This window comes from Leptodactylus fuscus, chromosome 1 (genome assembly GCF_031893055.1).
Source record: "Leptodactylus fuscus isolate aLepFus1 chromosome 1, aLepFus1.hap2, whole genome shotgun sequence".
In the NCBI taxonomy this organism is placed as follows: Eukaryota; Metazoa; Chordata; class Amphibia; order Anura; family Leptodactylidae; genus Leptodactylus; species Leptodactylus fuscus.
In genome coordinates this window covers 225,860,316-225,879,568 of record NC_134265.1, presented here as the reverse complement: position 1 = coordinate 225,879,568, position 19,253 = coordinate 225,860,316, and the positions used below count along the sequence as shown (strand labels likewise).

The window sequence follows — 19,253 nt, the reverse complement described above, 5'->3', positions numbered from 1 at the left end:
CGTGCAGAAAACGGAACCCATTTGCCGCGAGTCATCATGCCTGAATCAGCGCCTCTGTGTGAATGTCCCCTTAGTGTGGAGACCACATGGATCGCATTATAGTTTATGGGGTCTGTGAGTTTCCTAAGTTAACCGCTCTTTGGTGCAGATTAGGTTTCCATTCTGGGTAGGAGGGTCCCCAGGCAGACTCCCTGAATGGAAATCCATGCACAGATGTGAGCCAAGCCTGAAGTTAGTGGGTGTTCAAACTGCCTTAAAAAGTGTGCCTATTGTATTCAAGTATCATCCTTCCTATTCTCATCGGTCACCACACATTATAAACCACACGAGAGGCTGGTCTATTAATCGTTACAGACCTGCCACCTCAAATCTTATGAGAAAAAGGAGGGGTACCTTATCTAACTACCCTACCCTGTCTATAATATGGATCTATTCTAAAGATTCTGAAAAGGAGATTATTTAAAACACTCTAAAAGGGGATTTTTTGACTATCAGACATTATAGATGCATTCCTACCCTCTACTAAAAGGAAAATGTTTGTTTTGGTACCGTGTTAGCCAGTGGTTATAAAATATAAAAAACAAAAAAACTTTGCAAGTCTTCAGTAGGTGATACCTTTTTTAATGGCTAACTCATAATGATGACAGAATATGACGTTTCGAAGCTTCCTCTGAGCTTCTTCTTCAGTTATATCTGAAGAAGAAGCTCAGAGGAAGCTTCGAAACGTCATATTCTGTCATCATTATGAGTTAGCCATTAAAAAAGGTATCACCTACTGAAGACTTGCAAAGTTTTTTTGTTTTTTATATTTTATACCCTCTACTAGTTTATAATGTGCGGTGACCGATGAGAATAGGAAGGATGAGAAACCTACTAGAGATGAGAATAGTTTTTCATTTGCATAATACCGTGCGTTATTATGATAGGGATACCTACCTAGAGATTCCATATGATAAGACTGTAAGGCAGTGTTGCAATCAGCATTTAAGACTGTGACCTGAGGTCGGGACACAAGTGGGAAGATTGGATCTGTAGGATGGTGAGACCGGCATATGCAGATCTAAGTGCGCTCATGTCATCTGTATTTGCCTATGGGTCCATCTGATTTCAAGCGGAAAAGTGTGCTGCAAATATAACTTGAATGAAGGGGACTATATGCTGCGGCTGTGCCCGTAGTGGGAAGCACAGGTAGCCAAAACAGTCAGTGATAATCTCTAAGGGCTCGTTCACATCAGCGTTGTGAACTCCGTTCTGCAGGTTTCCGTTTCCTGCCTAAAACAGAGGCAGGAGACGGAAACCTGCAGGAGTCTCTCTCACCCATTCATTTGAATGGGTGAGAGAGATGTGCGGCGGTGAGCGTTTTATGCTCTCCGCCGCGAAACCAGGTTTTATAATCCGGACACAGTCGGACATGCAGTACTCTGTGTCTGGATAAAAAAATCCGGTTTCGCGGCAGAGAGCATAAAACGCTCACCGCCGCTCACGGCCGGACCCGATCTGTGCTTTCCGTCTTCTGGCATGCAGAAGACGGAAAGCACAGAACGGAAAGAAGAACGCTGGTGTGAACCTAGTGTATGTTGTTGCGCATGCATGAGGAGATGGTATATTGTGCTGTTCATAGACACGTGGAGAAAGGCGTGTATCTAGCAGCCAATTATCTACATTGCATTTGTAGGGGCAGGACTATGGGCGACGTAAGAGATAGGTGCGTCTGCCGCTAATTGTAATTGGATCTTATTGCCTTGGTAGGTGTGGCAAGAAGTTTAAGAGACCGCAGTGGAGTAGGGCAACTCACCACTGAATGTGGAGCGGCGGTCCTGCCGGTGGTCAGTTTATCATACCGCTATATCGCAATACCAGTTGTTACTGCTTTCAGTTGTGAGGAAAAGTGTTTTATGACCCCTGATGAATCTTACAAAGAAGGTAACACGTAGGGTCAGTTGCTATTAGTTAGTGTGATGGTTCAGTCTCCCTGGTTGTCTGAATAGGAGACCTGGCCATTGAGTCCTTCCTTCCTCTCTGTTGGCGTGGCGTTAGGCCAGTAACCTCAGAGGGGAGGAGGGGTGCACTCGCTGAGCCTACGTACAAGGTCCCGTTGTGGCAGCCTTGAGAGATTGGACACTATATTGCTTTTTTGAGGGAGTGAGGGTAATATCAGTCTCTAGGGACATTATCAGAGACAGATCACTCCATTTTTTCTTCTCACAAGAACGTTGTACACCTAACAGGGTGTTGTGTGTGGTTTTGTAGGTGTGGTCTTAACATATATTAAAGGGGCTCTATCACTGGGGAAAGTCATTTTTAACTAATCACATGCTTGCATAGCCTTTAGAAAGTCTATTTCACACCTAGCTTTAGTATGTAGATTGCCTCAGTGGTCTCTGAATAAGTCCTTTTTTATTCATATGCTAATGAGCCTCCAGCCAGCTCAGGAAGTTCCCATCAGCCTCCTCTCTTCTATTATCTCCTATGTGTGTGAGAGCAAACAGGAAGCTGAGTCATCATCATCAGCAGCAGCAGTCTCCCATAGGAAACAACAGGAGAGGAGTGCACGATCTATCGTGCACCAGTCTAATTAGCATATGAATAAAAACGGACTTATTCAGAAACCACTGAGGCAATCTATATACTAAAGGTAGGTGTGGAATAGACTTTCTAAAGGCTATGCAAAGGTGTGATTAGTTAAAAATGACTTTTCCCAGTGATAGAGCCCCTTTAATTAAAGTCAACTTTTAGTATTTCTTGGGTGGTTAGTGTTAGCTGCTCCTCTGTGAAATTAGAATTTAAGAAATACAACACGGTCCTCTAACGGTAAACAGTTACTATGAGATATTGTTTTATTTTATTTGTTTTTTTTTTTTTTTTTTTGGTCTTAGGCTTTCTCTTATAATCATGGTATTTGTAAATTATGGTGGGGGAGGCTACTGGTTCTTCAAGCATCAGAGCTGGAATGGTGAGTTATTAATTATCACATTATTATTGTGATTTATAGAAAATGATGTCTTGCAAAATCCATATTAAAAGCTGTTAGATGAGACACTTGCATATAAGCTTACATTAGCAGATATTATATTATATTAGCAGAAGGGTCCACTGGGTGTCCATCAGGTTTCCGCCATTTATGTACTGCAGAGAGAATAGTCCTCTGTGCAGGAGTTTTCCCTCCACTGATTTTTGGCTGAACCTGCAACAGCGTCTCTTACAGAGACTTCAGCACAGATGTGAAAGAAGCCTAAGAATTCAACAGACTTATTAAACCACATTAGACATTTCAATAAATCTGGTGCAGTTTAAGACTATCTAGTAATGGTTTGCACCGTCTAACAGTATTATTTAGACAGTGCTGATAAATCCGCCCAAGTGATCTAGTACTATTAGATAAATGCATGTTGTATCACATCTGCAGGTTGAGCAGTCCACTAAGCAATAAATGCATAAGAATGGTGCGCCTACTTTATTTTCTAGGCACTTAATGTACTTCTTTTATTAAATTATAGGTCTCACAATAGCTGATCTGGTTTTTCCATGGTAAGCATTTTTTATATAAAGTTTACTCATTATAATGTAGAATGTGTGTTAAGCCCTTCTCGCCAGAGGATGTTTCAATTTTCGTTTTTGACTCTTGGAGACATAGATACCTAACGTGTATGCTAAGGAGTTGGTCTGCAACAATACAGGTATAGGGTGCGTGGCTTTTTTTTTTTTTTTTTTTTATAAATATATCTTATTGCGGGTATTAGCATTGGGTCTCCACTATAGAATACAGTGGAGAACCAGTATGTATGGTAGTCGCTCTGCAGGTCTTTAAAGATCTGGCATCCGCCGTACTATTACGGATGTAATGAAGCAGTTGACAGCTTAGTGCAGAGATGGTTCTGTGTGTCATTGCACTATTCATTGCATTATTGTGATCTGCTGTGGTATCTCACTATTATCTTACTTTATTTGTCTATGTATTAGATGTTTTTTGTTTTTCTCTGATTTTTTTTTTTTTTTTTAAAGGTTTGTTTTTATAATGGGAACCTCAATTCATTTGTCCTTGATATCAATGCTGCGTAAAGGGAACTCCAGATGGAAACTGTTTTGGAAAGTTCTTTGGAGAAGCATTCAGCTATTTCTCATTGGATTATTTGTGATAAATGAGAATTACTGCCATGGACCATGTAAGTTTTTTTTTTTTTTTTTTTTTTATATGTGTCTCCTTTTAAAGTGTTGTATTTTTAGCACCTTCGATATGAAGAAGTGGCAGCTTATATTGGTAATATCACTGATAATTAATATTAGCAATGTATTTGCAGAATACTTTATATAAAATTAGCCCCATACCTTGTGGAGTATATACATTTAAGTACAACCATTAGTATAATAGTCAGCAGCTATGGACTCCAGCATATATTGCCACTCCCTGTCCTTTCACTGTGGTTTAATGGGATGTTTCCATTTTCACAGCTGTTGTATGTAAAAAGTAGAAATTACCTCGAGTATCACATCCCTCTCTTTAAAAAGCAATGCAAGTGAAGGGTTGAATATTTGCTGTGCCCTCCTGGACAGGAAAGGCATGAGATTAGTGTGTACCAGGGAGGAATGGGTTCATTGGGAATATGACTTCCACAGCCACTGTTAGGGAATGGTAGTAGCAAAAACGTTAGCCACCACAAAAAAAATTCTGAAGGGCCATTTACACGTGCCGAGACAGCAGCAGTGATTGGTGGCAGATATTCTTGATTACATGCAGCATATTATTGTTGCTATATGGGGATGAGCAAATTGTTTATCCCCATTTAGTTTGTTTTTGTCAGCAGCACATTGTCCTGTTTTACATGGGATGCTGCCAACAATTGCTATATTTATGTATACATAAACAATTCAATCACCTGACGATCGAGCATTTGGGCATTAATCAGATGACTGTATGTGCATTAACAATGGCCGATTATCAAGAACAAGCCTGCCTAGGACTGCTTGTTCTCAATAATTGTCCCTTTCATTTTCCTTGAGTATATTATTGTACTATTATTGTTGCATACCTTCATCAAGTTCAGTTCCTTCCATCATTAAATAGCTGCCCCTCCACTGATTCTGGCACAGTTGGAATCTTTTCTCTAGCCTCCACTGTTCCCAAGTAATCAATGCTGTTAGTTTTGGTGCTTAATATACTATTTAGGCTCTGTATTGTCAGAAGTGGTGTCAGGCAGGAGCAGGAAGGAAGTGTGATTCTGACATTAAAGTGCTTAAATAGCACATCAGGCACCAAAACCAACTGCACTTGTTGCTTGGGAACTGTGGGGGCTAGAGAAAAAAATCCAACTGAAGGTCCTCTTTAAATTGCATATTGGAAATAATTTTGTGAGGAGCAAATGGCCACAATGCTCCCAGACTGGTTGAAAAAATAAAGAAATTCAGCAGAGAGCAGGAATATCGTAGCAAATGGGTCTAAATTATATCATTGAGAAAAGACTAAAACACCTTAGCATTCTCTGTACTGAAAATGTTTACAAATACTCTTTATTTTCTTTTCAGTATCCTGGAGTGATATCCGAATTATGGGTGTTCTTCAGCGGCTCAGTATTACTTACCTTATAGTTTCAGTTTTGGAATTGCTCTTTACAAAGCCTTTACCAGATCCAATGCCCCAGGTGATGAAAACATATGTACATAATTATATGTATATTTCAGCTGCGCATTGTAAATCATTATGTTCTTACTTTTTATAATGTGGTTTTATAACATGGTTACTATCCTTGGGCAATTATGACACACAACGTTTTACCTAGATTATGATTAAAGGGATTCTACCATTAAAACCTTTTTTCTGTGGATAACACGTCGGAATAGGCTTTAGAAAGGCTATTCATCTCTTACCTTTAGATGGGATCTCTGCCACGCCGTTCCTTAGAAATACTGGTTTTTACCGGTATGTAAATTAGTTCTCTGGCTGCGATGGGGGCGTCCCCCAGCGTTGGAAATACGACGAGGTTGTCCGCATTGCTGCTCGAAAACCGGCTCCAGCGATGCCTCTATCTGCAGCTGGATCTTCCCCTTCCTTCTTCGTCTTTTTTTGGCGTCACGTTGGATGCCTACGCAGTTGGCTCCTGCCAGTGGGACACTAGTAGAGCCGACAGGCCGCAATTGCACGCATGCGCAGTCGGCTCTACTAGTGTCAGCCGACAGAGGTGACGCCGCCGAAGAAAGAAGGGGAGGATCCAGCAGAAGATAGAGGCGGCGCAGGATCCTGTTCTCGGGCAGCGGTGGGGATGCCCCCATCGCATTTTCAGCGCTGGGGCCGCCCCCATCGCTGCCAGAGAACTAATTTACATGCCGGTAAAAACTGGTATTACTAAGGAACGGCGCGGCGGAGATCCCATCTAAAGGTAAGAGATGAATAGCCTTTCTAAAGGCTATTTCGACGTGTTATCCACAGAAAAAAGGTTTTTAATGGTAGAATCCCTTTTACCATAAACAACTATTTTAGAGCACCCCCTTTTACATGCCATACACCCTATTTATATGCCACTGAATTTTGGTTTTAGTTACTCACATATCAGCAATCCTGATTGGATAGTGTGCAGTTAGTGAAATATCCTTTAGTCCAGGGGTCAAGGGCCACATCAGCCTTATGGTTCTATTCAAAGGGCCATTAGTAATTCCGTGACTGTATATATGTAGCAATGCCAGCTAGGCATAGTTACAAATTTTAGCTGTTGCAGGCAATTATAATAGCCCCCTGCATAAGTAATGCTGTTACCTATGGGTGTACACTGTTACTTCCCTAATAGAGCACCCCCCAAGTAATTGTCCCCCCTATATAGGGACTACTATTAACTGTTGGTGGGCACTATTACTGCAATTACTGTAGTTCTCACCCCCCCCCCTTCACACACCCCTTCAGACACACAGGTAATGCTATTACCTGCAGGGGGACAATATTACTGTAATAGTGTCATCGTTCCCCTTCCCCCACATACTATTCAGTAATTCTATTATACTTCCAGTGCAGAGATGCACAGGCCGGGACCTTCCCTGGCACACAACAAATGTTCAGCTTTTGTTTTCCTCTTTTGATTTTGTCCCTTAGTCTGTTATATCGCAGGGAGGCAATAGAAGACGCACACAAACTGAATTATTGAAATCCTTGATGTCAGCAAGTGCATATCTATTAATGAAGCTGACTTTCCCTTTTGGTTATTTTTCAATTAATTGCTCAGCCCTACCAAGAAATCGCAGCAGTTGCTGTGTGTTTTGTTTTGTTTTTCTCTGAACTTACATCAAGACACGCAGTTTTTGCAAAATAACAGAACTACTGAATTTTACAGTTGCAGCATGATAATTGGGCAAAACTAAGGCAAAAGCCCATGAAACCAAGCCTAAGGCTAAGTTCACACTGCTACTTGGAATATGACTGCTGCAACGTCTGTTACGGAACGCAAGTAATAAAAACTTTAGGTTCCACAAAAAAAAAAAAAGCGAACATTCAACACATATATTATGTTTAATCTTCCTTTTATGCCAATTTTTATTTTTGCATTTCCATTATTTATTCTCCGCCTTTCAAAAGCCATATATATATATATTTTTTTTATTATTTTTTTCTGAGATTGGGAACTTAAATTTTTATACTTTAAAAATGAATGTGTATATTTAAAATGCAAAATGCTTCCCGTTCCTTTCTACAAGCAGAATAGGACTTGTCATACAGTAACTATGCAGAACTTGAGTTCCTGTGGATATTTAATTTTCATTGACGCCTGTAAGTAATGTTTTTACTTTCTAGAACCGTGCATGTTTCTTCTTGCAAGACGTGATCCCTTTCTGGCCTCAGTGGCTGATAATATTGGCCTTGGAATCTGTCTGGCTATGTTTGACTTTCTTGCTTCCTGTTCCTGGATGCCCCACGTGAGTTTCTTATAATATATGCATGCTTGGCACTAAAGGAGCTGCACATTACGCAGGGTGTTTTTGTCAAAATAATGTCCGAAAAAAGTGATTGATTGCCTTGGACAACTTCTCCACTTTTGTTGTGCATCCATTTGATAAATCCCCTTGTTTTTCATTTTGAAGAATCATTATATACAAATAAATATTGGTCCAGTGACATTGTCCCTTTCAGTCATTACTTATGTGCGTTGGATGACAGGGGGTCTAGAGCTCAGGTGTCAAATACCAGGCCCATGGGCTAAAACCGGCCCGCGGTCTTGTAACCTTATGGCAGGGCCTTAACTGCCATGAGGTCAGTCCCTGAGGATCTTTTCCTACTCTATGTCACTGGAATGGAACGGATTAGAAGCCCCCATAGATGTGAATGTATCGTGGAATGCTAAGTCGATCCCACATCAGATGAACATGCATGGGTTTCTTAGAAGTCAAAAAGATTATGAGGTTTTGGTGTTATTAGTTGGGTATTAATGTTGAGGTCTAGCATTAAATGCCAAATGGCACCAAAATGGCAGAGAAATTATTTAGCCTTTAACAGATTCATTCCTTTTGTTGTACATTTAATCTAGACTTTGTTTTTTGTATACTTCTAGTGGTTATCTTGGACCAGGAGGTATTGGAGATTTTGGAAAATATTCAAACTGCACAGGAGGCGCAGCTGGTTACATTGACCGCATAGTACTTGGTGAAGACCATGTGTATCAACATCCATCTTCTAATGTGAGTACTACTTCCAGGGCCGGCTCCAGGTTTTTATGGGCCCTTGGGCGACAGAGCCTCAGTGGGCCCCCTTGTAAAGGAGGTGGGGGAGTCGAGACACTGTGCGTTGCAGATGAAGCGAGTGACGTCATGCAGGAGTGTGGCGTCACCAACGCCATACCTCCCAATCTTTTAAAGAGTAGAAAGAGGGGCAAAATGTGCGGCGCGCGCCGCTGCAAATTTAGCTCCACCCACTTTTATGTTGATTCCACCCATTCTCATTCATTTATTATGTGCTCCCACACAGTATAATCCTCCTACAGTCACCTGTAAATTATATGCCCCCCCTCCATCTCTCCCCCAGTTTCATATACACCCTTCCTCTGCCCCCAGTTTCATGTCCCCCCTCCATCTCTGTCCCCAGTTTCATCACGTTCTCCCCCTTCATCTGCCCACAGTTTCATGTCCCCCGTCTCTGCCCCAATGTCATGCCGTTCCCCCCCTCCCCTTCATTTGCCCCTTCAGTTTCATTGGGCCCCCTCCATCTCTGTCCCCAGTTACATGCCGTTCTCTCCCCACCCCCTTCATCTTCCCCAGTGTCATGCCGTCCCCCCCCCCTCCCCTTCATTTGCCCCCTCAGTTTCATTGGGCCCCCTCAATCTCTGTCCCCAGTTCCATGCCGTTCTCTCCCCACCCCCTTCATCTTCCCCAGTGTCATGCTGTTCTCCCCCCCTCCATCTGCCCCAGTGTCATGCCGTTCTCCCCCCCTTCATCTGCCCCAGTGTCATGCTGTTCTCCCCCTCCATCTGCCCCAGTGTCATGCCGTTCTCCCCCCCTTCATCTGCCCCAGTGTCATGCCGTTCCCCCCCCTCCATCTGCCCCAGTGTCATGCCGTTCTCCGCCCCTCCATCTGCCCCAGTGTCATGCTGTTCTCCCCCCCTCCATCTGCCCCAGTGTCATGCTGTTCTCCCCCCCTCCATCTGCCCCAGTGTCATGCCGTTCCCCCCTCCCCTTCATTTGCCCCCCAGTTTCATGGGCCCCCTTCATTATGTTTCACCTTAATATGTAATACAAAACAAACACTTACACTCACCTTCCATCACTCACCTTCCATCGTTCCCCCGATGCTCCTCTCTCTCTCCCTCCAATCACATACGCAATGCAGGAGCTGTGAGATCAGCTCCTTCTTAGCTCCGGACCGGCTTGCGTGTGTAGGCGTGATGCGATGACGTCATCGCGCCTACACACGCAAGCCGGGCTGGAGCTTTAAAGCAGGAGCTGATCTCACAGCTCCTGCATCGCGTATGTATTCCAGCTCATCGGCGGATGGACGCCGATGAGCTGAAATTGTGACAGGCAAGTGCCGGGGGGCCCCCAGAGGCTCTGTGGGCCCCGGCACTTGCCCGACTATGCCGTGCGCTGACGCCGGCCCTGACTACTTCTCCAGTCTCCTCTCCATTTCCATTATTGGATGCTGATTGTTATAGTCTCACCCCTAGTGCTTGGATTCCATGCAGGGGAGTCCGCATGAGGACTCCCCCTAACGGAGTACCAACGCAACTGCAAGCGCTGTGCAGTAAGTACATGGACCCCATAGACTATAATGGGGTCCGTGTGCTTGCCGCGCACTGCCTGCACAAATGATTCATGCGGGCAGTGCGCAACAAGCACATGGACCCCATTATAGTTTATGGGGTCTGTGTGCTTTTACAGCACAGCGCTTGCAATTGTATTCCGTCTGGGAAGGGGGGGGTCTCCAAGCGGACTCTAACCGAATGGAATACATACGCTAATGTGAACCGACCCTCAGTTGGATCTGTGTTACAAACAAAAGTTGCAGGTCTTACATATATGTATAAGTATAAATGTTTATAAATATTTATATTTTTCCTGTATTTTGTTGCACCAGCTGGATTAGTTTCTGTTGCTATACCGTTTCCTAGGTCATGTGAATTTCTTGGCATATACTAAGAGAGAGCTGTAATGTATGGCATAGTCTGTTGCAAGGAATGGCACAATTGTTTGATGCATACTGCCTCAGCGTATGCCAGAAGACACATTATAACTATGGTAATGTTTGTGGTGAAAAGTAGCACTGTAACCGAGTGCAAACAATATGCACTACATGTCACCCCAAAATGTTTTTCTTTGTTTCCTTCTCAATGATTTCTGGATGTTAAAAAGTAGCAGAAGATATAATAAACTAAAAAACCAAAACCAAATGTACCTGCCTCTTTAATGTGCCACAACTTCAGGACTGATGTTTCTGTATCTTAAGCGTTACGCCTTATAGTTGATGCAAATAAAGATGGTACATGACCAGTTATTGGCCATTATGATAAATCATCACTCTCGGGAAGAAAATGGAGACAGATCAAGACTACCAAAGCATTTGTTGTTACTTTTAACTTGGAGGTGAACAGTGTAAGATGACATAATGTTTTTTGTTTTTTTTTTCCCTGTAAAAAAAAATAATTTTACCCTACCATATATGTTCTGTGCAGTGGTACACATAAGGAAATGCAATTTGTCCTGACAAAAATAAGGCTTGCTAGTAGAGATGAGCGAGTATTCGAAATACTCGTACTCAATCGAGTACCACTCGCTATTCGAATGCTATACAGTCGGCCAATCAATGCTGGTTCTTCTCCTACCTTTAGAAATCTTCTCCGTGCAGCTTCCCCGCGGCGTCTTCTGGCTCTGAATTCACTCTGCGCATGTCCGCTTGTAGTGCGGACATGCACAGTCGGCTCTGCCCAGGCCCGATGCCTGGAAGAGTGAATGAAGAGCCGGAAGATGCCGTGGGGACGCTGCAAGGAGAAGACTTCTCGGAGAATCCAGTCCGACCCTCATGGACTTGGTAAGTGTAATTTGATAGAACGTTGCCTACCCCTGAAATGAGCATTTTCCCCCCATAGACTATAATACGGTTCGATATGCGATTTGAGTAGTCGAATATTGAGGGGCTAATCGAAACGAATATCGAATCTCGAACATTTTACTGTTCGCTCATCTCTACTTGCTAGCAAAGTGACCTATGAGTGTATTCCCCAAATTCCATCACTTTAGAAAAATACTGCCCTCAATATAGTAGGTTGTTTCCCATGTAAGTGAACACTATAGATCGTAACTTCAAAATCCTCTGTAGCTGACCTCCTAACATGTATGTTTCTGCAGGTGGTCTATAAATCAACAGTGCCTTATGATCCTGAAGGAATATTAGGAACTATCAATTCAGTGATAATGGCATTTTTTGGACTTCAGGTACTGTAAATTAATTTTCAAAATAATCAGTTTTATCTACTTAAATTATAACTGTCTTCACTTTAATCACTGGCATCTACTGTCAGCCTTTACGGTCAGCTGTGCCTTGCAGACGTTATGTTCATGATAACTCTATGGAAGCCCTGTTATGGCAGTTCATGGATTCTGAGGCACAGCAGTCAAGAGAATAGGTGCAGTACAGTCCCATTGCGTAACTCCCCTTAGTAACATAGATTTTAGTTTTGACACTTGCACAGGTGTGAACCAAGCCTAAGATGTGTGTGCATCGGACTTGTATATTATAGTATTTCTATATTTGTAGTATTTTACTGCATTGTTGAATATTAGTTTATGGATGGGAGATGGTATTCTGTTTTAATAAATGTGCAGAACTTTCTTTTCACTCTTACAGGCTGGTAAAATTCTTGTGTTTTACAAGAATCAACACAAGCAGGTGCTGGTGAGGTTCTTCACATGGAGTGTATTCATGGTATGTAATGGGATTTTTCACTTTAATGGATTGCTGATTTGAATGGTTACTGATTTCAGAAGATTTATGTTTAAATTATTGTATGGGAATCATTGAGCACATCTGATTGGTCGTAGGTACACCCGAGCTCCTGCCTTTTATGCTATGGCCTGGTAATTGCCTGCTGCAAGTAGAGGAGCCTGATAGTTCCATGTAAAGAGGGGAGCAGGTACCCAGTCTGAGACTACTAATACAATAAGGGTCCCAGTAAGATAACAATGCCTGGCCATTTTCTGTTTGTCTGTTCTCCTGGCTGGGAGAAGGATGAGAGGTACCTGGGTCGTTCCAGCAGCAGGACGAAAAAAAAGCATGCGGCAGTCTCCAAAAATGGGTATAGTGTGCACTTAGGGAGCTTTCAGGACTCTCATTTTGGAAAGCACCTTATTCCTTCTTCACCTGATGGTATAAGACAGACCTTCAGTATGTGCTTTCCACCTGCATTTCACATGAGCACATCTGAACTCTAGCTGCACATTTCATTATATATATATATATATATATATATATATATATATATTTTTTAATGCAATTCTCCTGACTACCTTACTGCACCTCGGGTGAGATCATTCTGATTTGCACTATGGTCTTGTATCATTTAAAATCTTTAATAACAACTGGTCTGAGCATTTCACTTGTGACTGTGTAAAGTAATAACGTCACTTTAAATAACTTGGACCATGGTAGAAGCTGTTTGGTTGGTGCAAAGCCAAGTAATTTGATGCTGGTTGCTCTAAAAGAGATGGACCTTTTGCCATTATGCCTGCATAAAAAGAGGAACAGAATCTGCAAACTGTAGATATTGCAGAATATCAGAATAATCTAAGGCCTTATGCACACAGTCTGTGTGCTAGTCATGTTTTTCACAGCTAGCACCCTGACCCATTCATTTCTTCGGCCCCATACAAACAACCATGTATTTTTATGGTGTTATAGTAGTTGGAGGATCAACTCCCACTGCATAAGGTGGCATGAGCAGAAGATAGTAAGGAGCTGAGCGGCAAGGGCAGAGACAAATGCCTGCCTCCAGTTCACAAACTGCTTCATTTCCATATCACTTCAAGTTTTTGTCAAGTGATGAATATAACAAAGGTATGAGATTCCTCACTGTAATACGCTCTATAAAAGCTGAATATGCTACAAGATGGAAGACTCTCTTTAATGATGATGTTGTTGTTAAAACTGACTTCCATCAGAGGTGTTTACTTAGTGTTAGAGCTCTATCATTGCTTCAGCACGAGAGTTGCTTTTGTATAGTGTTTATACAGGTTTCCAATATACTTTGATGGCATCACCATTCACATTTTATACATTTTTGTTTCTCTCTTATTCCAAGGGTGTTATTTCTGCAATTTTGACTAAATGCTCAACAAATGAAGGTTTTATTCCTGTGAACAAAAACCTGTGGTAAGAGAAAAAAAATCATGACTGTTCTAGCAACTGTTCATCTGCATTTGTATGAATTTTGATATTTCTGTTCTAGTGTGTGTATATAATAGTGGGTTTTTGTCGCTCTTTCCCTCAGTCCTCTTAGCCTAAGTTCACATGAACAGTCCATTTCTTTCTTTCATCCATCATAGGATGAGAATAACAGACTTATAAGGTGATGGTGACTGACAAAGACTGAGCCTCCTCCATCTGCAATTACTCCATTGTAAAACAAAAAAACAAAAACTTGTTTATCACAATTGCTTTCCAAGGGTTAGAAAAATCATCCATCGTGCTTTGTGCATTATAGTGAAGGCAGACACAGGGGCCTCATCAGTCATTCTTTTGCTGTTTAAGAACATTGCTGCTCCCACCCATCATAGGATGAGAGCAGACTGTAATGGAGGTCATGTCAACTTAACCCTGGTTGTGCGTGGGTGGACAGGGGTTCTAAGTTTGTAAATGTTTGACAACATGTTAAGCTGTATTTAAAGTTATATCTTTGCAAAAAAAAAAAATTCGTACTGAAGACTAAACATATGCTGTAGTTAGTCAGTGTTGGGCTGGATTACATTTGGCACAATCGCCAGCTTTACCGTGACAACTTTTGGTTGGTCTCCGTTTAATCCAAATAAGAGTTGAGCATTTTCTGGAGAGTTATTTCAGTCTTGAGCATACATCACTACTGTCCATTCCACCTGTACCTCCATTCTATAGTGGCTGGCAAGGTGACTTTGTGACAAGATGTACAGTGAAACAGTTACCTTTATAAGTTATTGATAACCATCACTGTGCTAATGGAGACTGCAGACAACAGAAACCCAGATATGCTGTCAAAATGGCAGGGAAGAATAAAAAACTTCAAGTGTTCCAACAGCCCCTCTTTTCAAGTCTAAATTGTTTTTGTACTGGATTTGAGGGCTCATTCTTATAGCAATTCTTTGTTCCTTGAAACTATACTATGACCCTACAGGTTTAGCCACATATACTGTTATGGACAGTATGGGCCAATATGGCTGTGCGAATGAGGTTTTAACAAGCGTTTATTAATGGGTATGAGACTTAGTGCTTTATATGTTGACATTGTATGGCTTTTTATTTCACAGTGACAGTAAATCCTGTCCTCTTAGTAAATGATGCATGTCTCCATACACTTCCCTGTATTCTTATTCACTAGCTGTGTACCATCTAGTGTGCATTAATATATTGGCTTCTAACTTTACAGTACCTGACATTTTAATATGTACATTGTTTGATTTAACCCATATAGGTCGATCTCCTATGTGACAACCCTAAGTTGTTTTGCTTTCTTCCTGCTGATGCTGATTTATTTCCTGGTGGATGTCAAAAGGGTTTGGATGGGTGGCCCATTTTTCTATCCTGGTAAGAATACTGCAAACCTTGAATAAAATTCAAGGAATTTTGGAATAATATTCCAAAAAATGGAAATCCCTTTCCTTTTAATTGTTACATGTTGTTCAAATATAGTTTGCAGAATCCCAGACAATAGGGATAGAAAGGTAAGGACACATGCTCAGGTTTTGTCGATGCAGTTTTTGATGCCAAAACCAAGTGTGGAGCATAAGTGGAGAGAACATGTAAAGGACAAATATAATCCGGTCCTGGTATTGGCTTCCAAAAATTCATTAAAAAAACCAAACAACTAAACATGTCTCCATAGCTAATAGTTTGTACTTATTTCCTTATGATGTTTACATGTTCAGGTTCAGTCAGGGTTTTCTTAAAACATTGTATTGGCATAAATTGTACTAGGCATTCTGTTAAAGAGTAGATGCGTGGGTGGGTGTGTGTGTGTGTGTGTGTGTGTGTGTGTGTGTGTGTGTGTGTGTGTGTGTGTGTGGGGGGGGGTAAATCAGGACTAAAGGTTTTACATAAAATGTGGTGTTAGTCCAGTTCCATGCTGGTGGTGGCGTGTTTATTTTTTCAGACATTAGTAACTTCACTTCATATTGTAACCTCACATTAACCCAAGGGGTATTCCGTGGTATATATTTTATTAATATATGCGGCTGCTAGTGGGCCAATAAACATAATTAACAGAACTACATCCAGAAACACACTATGTTTCTGGATGTAGTTATAACATCAGTCGGTTCTAGGGTCATAGGTGGCATCACTAATAATTGACAGATTAATTCCAAAATATTTCTCATTACTGATGGAGTGACACACTATATACCCGGATACTTGCCTGGAATGAATCATTGTGTCACTTATTAGTGGCAGCATCTGTGACCCCAGAACCAACTGCAGTTATCACTACATTCAGGTACAGCGTGTGTAGTAAATCACTGAATAGAAGACTGTTTTCCCGTCCAGACTTAAATAAAATTTAACTTTTAATCCATGATGTTAAAATTACAAGATACACATACAAATGGTGAAAAAAGTTGGAAAAACAATGAAGTGTCTTAAAAGAGTGTGTCATCCCCTCAGTAATGAGAAATAGCCTGGGATTATTTAGTGTATCACTTACTTATTAGTGACAGATCCCCGGCACGCACACTGGCAGCACTGTGCGCACCCCCGCCTCTCTAGGCTAGTGTTACTGCTGGAAGTAGGCGGGGCTTGTTGTGGCATAGGAGAGTGTGGGCGGGTACAGGGAGGGGAGACGTGAGTGATGTACTCACGTCTCCTTGCCCTGTACCGGCCCACACTCTTAAGCCACAACAAGCCCCGCCTTCTCCTAGCATCAGTCACACTAGCCTGGGAGGCGGGGGCGTGCATAGCGCTTTGCCGGCGTGCGAAGAGAGAGGAGAGAACAACGGCCCAGAGCGGCATACACATCGGGAGAGTAGGCAGCAGCAGTTCTGTGCAGGTAAGTGGGGGGGACTAAGTAGCCGGCGGATTTTTTAATCACTACATAGAGTGGAGGCTTCAATTTTTGGACTCCATGCTGTGTAGTGAACAGGATCGTTTTTAAAATCTGATCTTTGATCATTAAAAAAAATCCCATTGACTTACCTTAGGATCGGGTTCGAATGGAAAATGATCGGAAACCAGATTTTAAAATTGATCCTGAAATCTCAAGATCGGCTCAACCCTAGTCCCCAAGGTTTATGGGATTTTATACAAGCAACTGGGTTTTTTTTCCCCCTAAAACAGTACCCCACCTGTCCACAGGATAATATGGTATTGCAGCAGCTCCTCCATTTGTTTGTTTAGCTAATTTATTAATGCTATTGTGTCTGTTCTGGAAGCAAGAATACAAGTTTGTGTATTTCTGCATGGATAGTAACATATTCACCATTAAATACAATCTTCTTTCCCGATTCAGGAATGAACTCTATCTTGGTTTATGTTGGCCACGAAGTCTTTGAAAACTATTTTCCATTCAAGTGGAAGATGCAGGACAGTCAGTCACATGCACAGCACCTTACCCAGAATCTTGTAGCTACTTCTATTTGGGTGGTGATTGCATATATCCTGTACAGAAAGAAGATATTCTGGAAGATCTGATCCCCTGTGTATTTTGCTAGAAACCAAAGGAAGTGCCATGACAGTCTCATATTGCAAAGATCTTTTACCTTGGACCATACAGTTTAGTTGGTGTCAGTTTTTGGATTTGTTTTAATGTTGTCTGTCTCATTACAGAAACCACTATAAGGCGACGGCCAGGGAAAAAAAAAAAACAAAACAAAGATTTTAATTTTTTATTTGTCATTGTGCCCTCAGTAGATGTAACCACATATAAAAGAAACCATGTGCAAACACTAATGATGCAAGATAATGTCCATATACATGTTACTATCTCTTTTATTCTCTAAACAGATATTTATCTTGTGCAGACCTGATCTGATATTAGGACTGCTAAGGAGATAATGTTTACTTTTCCAATAATGTAAAATGTTATTTTTATGCTATTTTAATATATTCTATGAATGTTTATTAAATGTCTTGCTTCGTAAATCAATGTGCTTCAAGTATAGACACACTTATTTGATATGTATAATATTTGCAAAAAAACCCCCCAAAACAGGTGGATATGGCTCTCGTGAAAAATTGCTAATCTAATCCCCTTAGGTCTGGTTCACATCTGCGTTCGACAAATCTGTTTGAAGTCAGTATTTTTTTTTTTCCCCTTCTTCATTCTGAGTGTGCAAAATGGGCACAAATTGATTGCTATCAGTATATAATCAGTTTTCCATAGACCTTAAAGGGGTTGTCCCATCACAAGGATCCTATCTATACTGCTTGTTAATGTGAATGTAAGACTTTTCCTAACTGCACTGCTTCAGCAAAACTGCTTTGTTTGTCCCCTATCTTACTTTATTCATTATTGACACAGCCCTTGCTCAAAAGTCAAGTGATGTATCTGCCTGCTCTCAGGGGGGAGGGAGGAGGGGCTAAGTGCACGGGGCGAGCCTGTGTCTGCACTACGTGACCTACCTCCCTGCTCTCAGATAAGGGGGAGGAGATGCTTTAATTTCTGAACTCGTCTTCTGTTCTCCCAGTTATCAGGCTAGCTAATTTAATTGTGTTCATTATGGCAGAGACAGGCAGTCTCTGTATGTAACACAGAATGGAGTTGCTCCTGCCTGTACTTCATAGTCCAATATTATGCATATAGTGTTATTTGAGGACCTTTGATGACATCACAGGCCCTTCAGCCGCCCCATAGGATCACACTATGCGGTGGGCGGAGCTACACTAATTTGGGGTGGAGCTAAACAGCAGGTTGCATGTGAAACCCCGCCCATCAAATGACGCAAGAAACCAGGAAGAAAGATTTTACAGCAGTGAAGACTGGTGAGTATGCGACGTGAGAATACCCCTTTAATGTTAAAACAAAACTGAGTGGTTGCTGTCCTTCTGGAATCCTTATTTTTAGTACGGAGACAAAATCCTGCAAGTTTCACTTTTTTCTCTGCGCAAAAGAAACAAAGCAGATGGAAATGACACAAACTGATACATATGGATTACTTTTAAAACCCATTTGAAATCAATGGGTTTTAATCCAGACAGTTTGAAATCAGTTTTTGAAGATGTCAAATACTGATTTCAAATGGATTTGCTGAACGCAGAAGTGAACCGGGCCTAACATGTTTTAGTAATTATTTTTATTCCTCTTGAAAGAATTACGCTAGGTTCACATACAAGTCATATTTCTAGTCTGTTGGAGGACCAGAATAAAGGACCGCCAAAATAGCAGATACGTATGGAGTGCATTTGGTTGTCCATTGTTGTTTAAAGTGCGGGAGTATGTGCAGTTATATGGGCTTTTTCACCTGGTGATTTTAGGAGGATACTGCGAGTCTCATTGTGTTTTTTTCTGGCCTTGGTGCTAATATTTAGTAACGGGACAGTCACACTACTGTTATGAACATCTATTCCTATGACATTAATAGTAGTATAGTAAGCCCTCCTCAGTTTGCATATGTTC

General features: G+C 41.5%; 1 protein-coding gene across 2 annotated transcripts in view; it reads left to right on the top strand.

Moving 5' to 3' along the window:
* Window positions 1-17,626, top strand: part of HGSNAT (heparan-alpha-glucosaminide N-acetyltransferase) — a 37,604-nt gene extending 19,978 nt beyond the window's left edge. For both annotated transcript variants that reach the window (XM_075283730.1, XM_075283729.1), the window contains exons 8-18: window positions 2,877-2,953; window positions 3,498-3,528; window positions 4,003-4,163; window positions 5,521-5,636; window positions 7,772-7,893; window positions 8,526-8,652; window positions 11,809-11,895; window positions 12,308-12,385; window positions 13,758-13,828; window positions 15,120-15,232; window positions 17,148-17,626. In XM_075283730.1, the coding sequence (XP_075139831.1) occupies window positions 2,877-2,953; window positions 3,498-3,528; window positions 4,003-4,163; window positions 5,521-5,636; window positions 7,772-7,893; window positions 8,526-8,652; window positions 11,809-11,895; window positions 12,308-12,385; window positions 13,758-13,828; window positions 15,120-15,232; window positions 17,148-17,329 (1,165 nt within the window). In that variant the 3' untranslated portion in view covers window positions 17,330-17,626. The remainder of the gene's footprint in view (window positions 1-2,876; window positions 2,954-3,497; window positions 3,529-4,002; window positions 4,164-5,520; window positions 5,637-7,771; window positions 7,894-8,525; window positions 8,653-11,808; window positions 11,896-12,307; window positions 12,386-13,757; window positions 13,829-15,119; window positions 15,233-17,147) is intronic.
* Window positions 17,627-19,253: the final 1,627 nt, after the last annotated feature.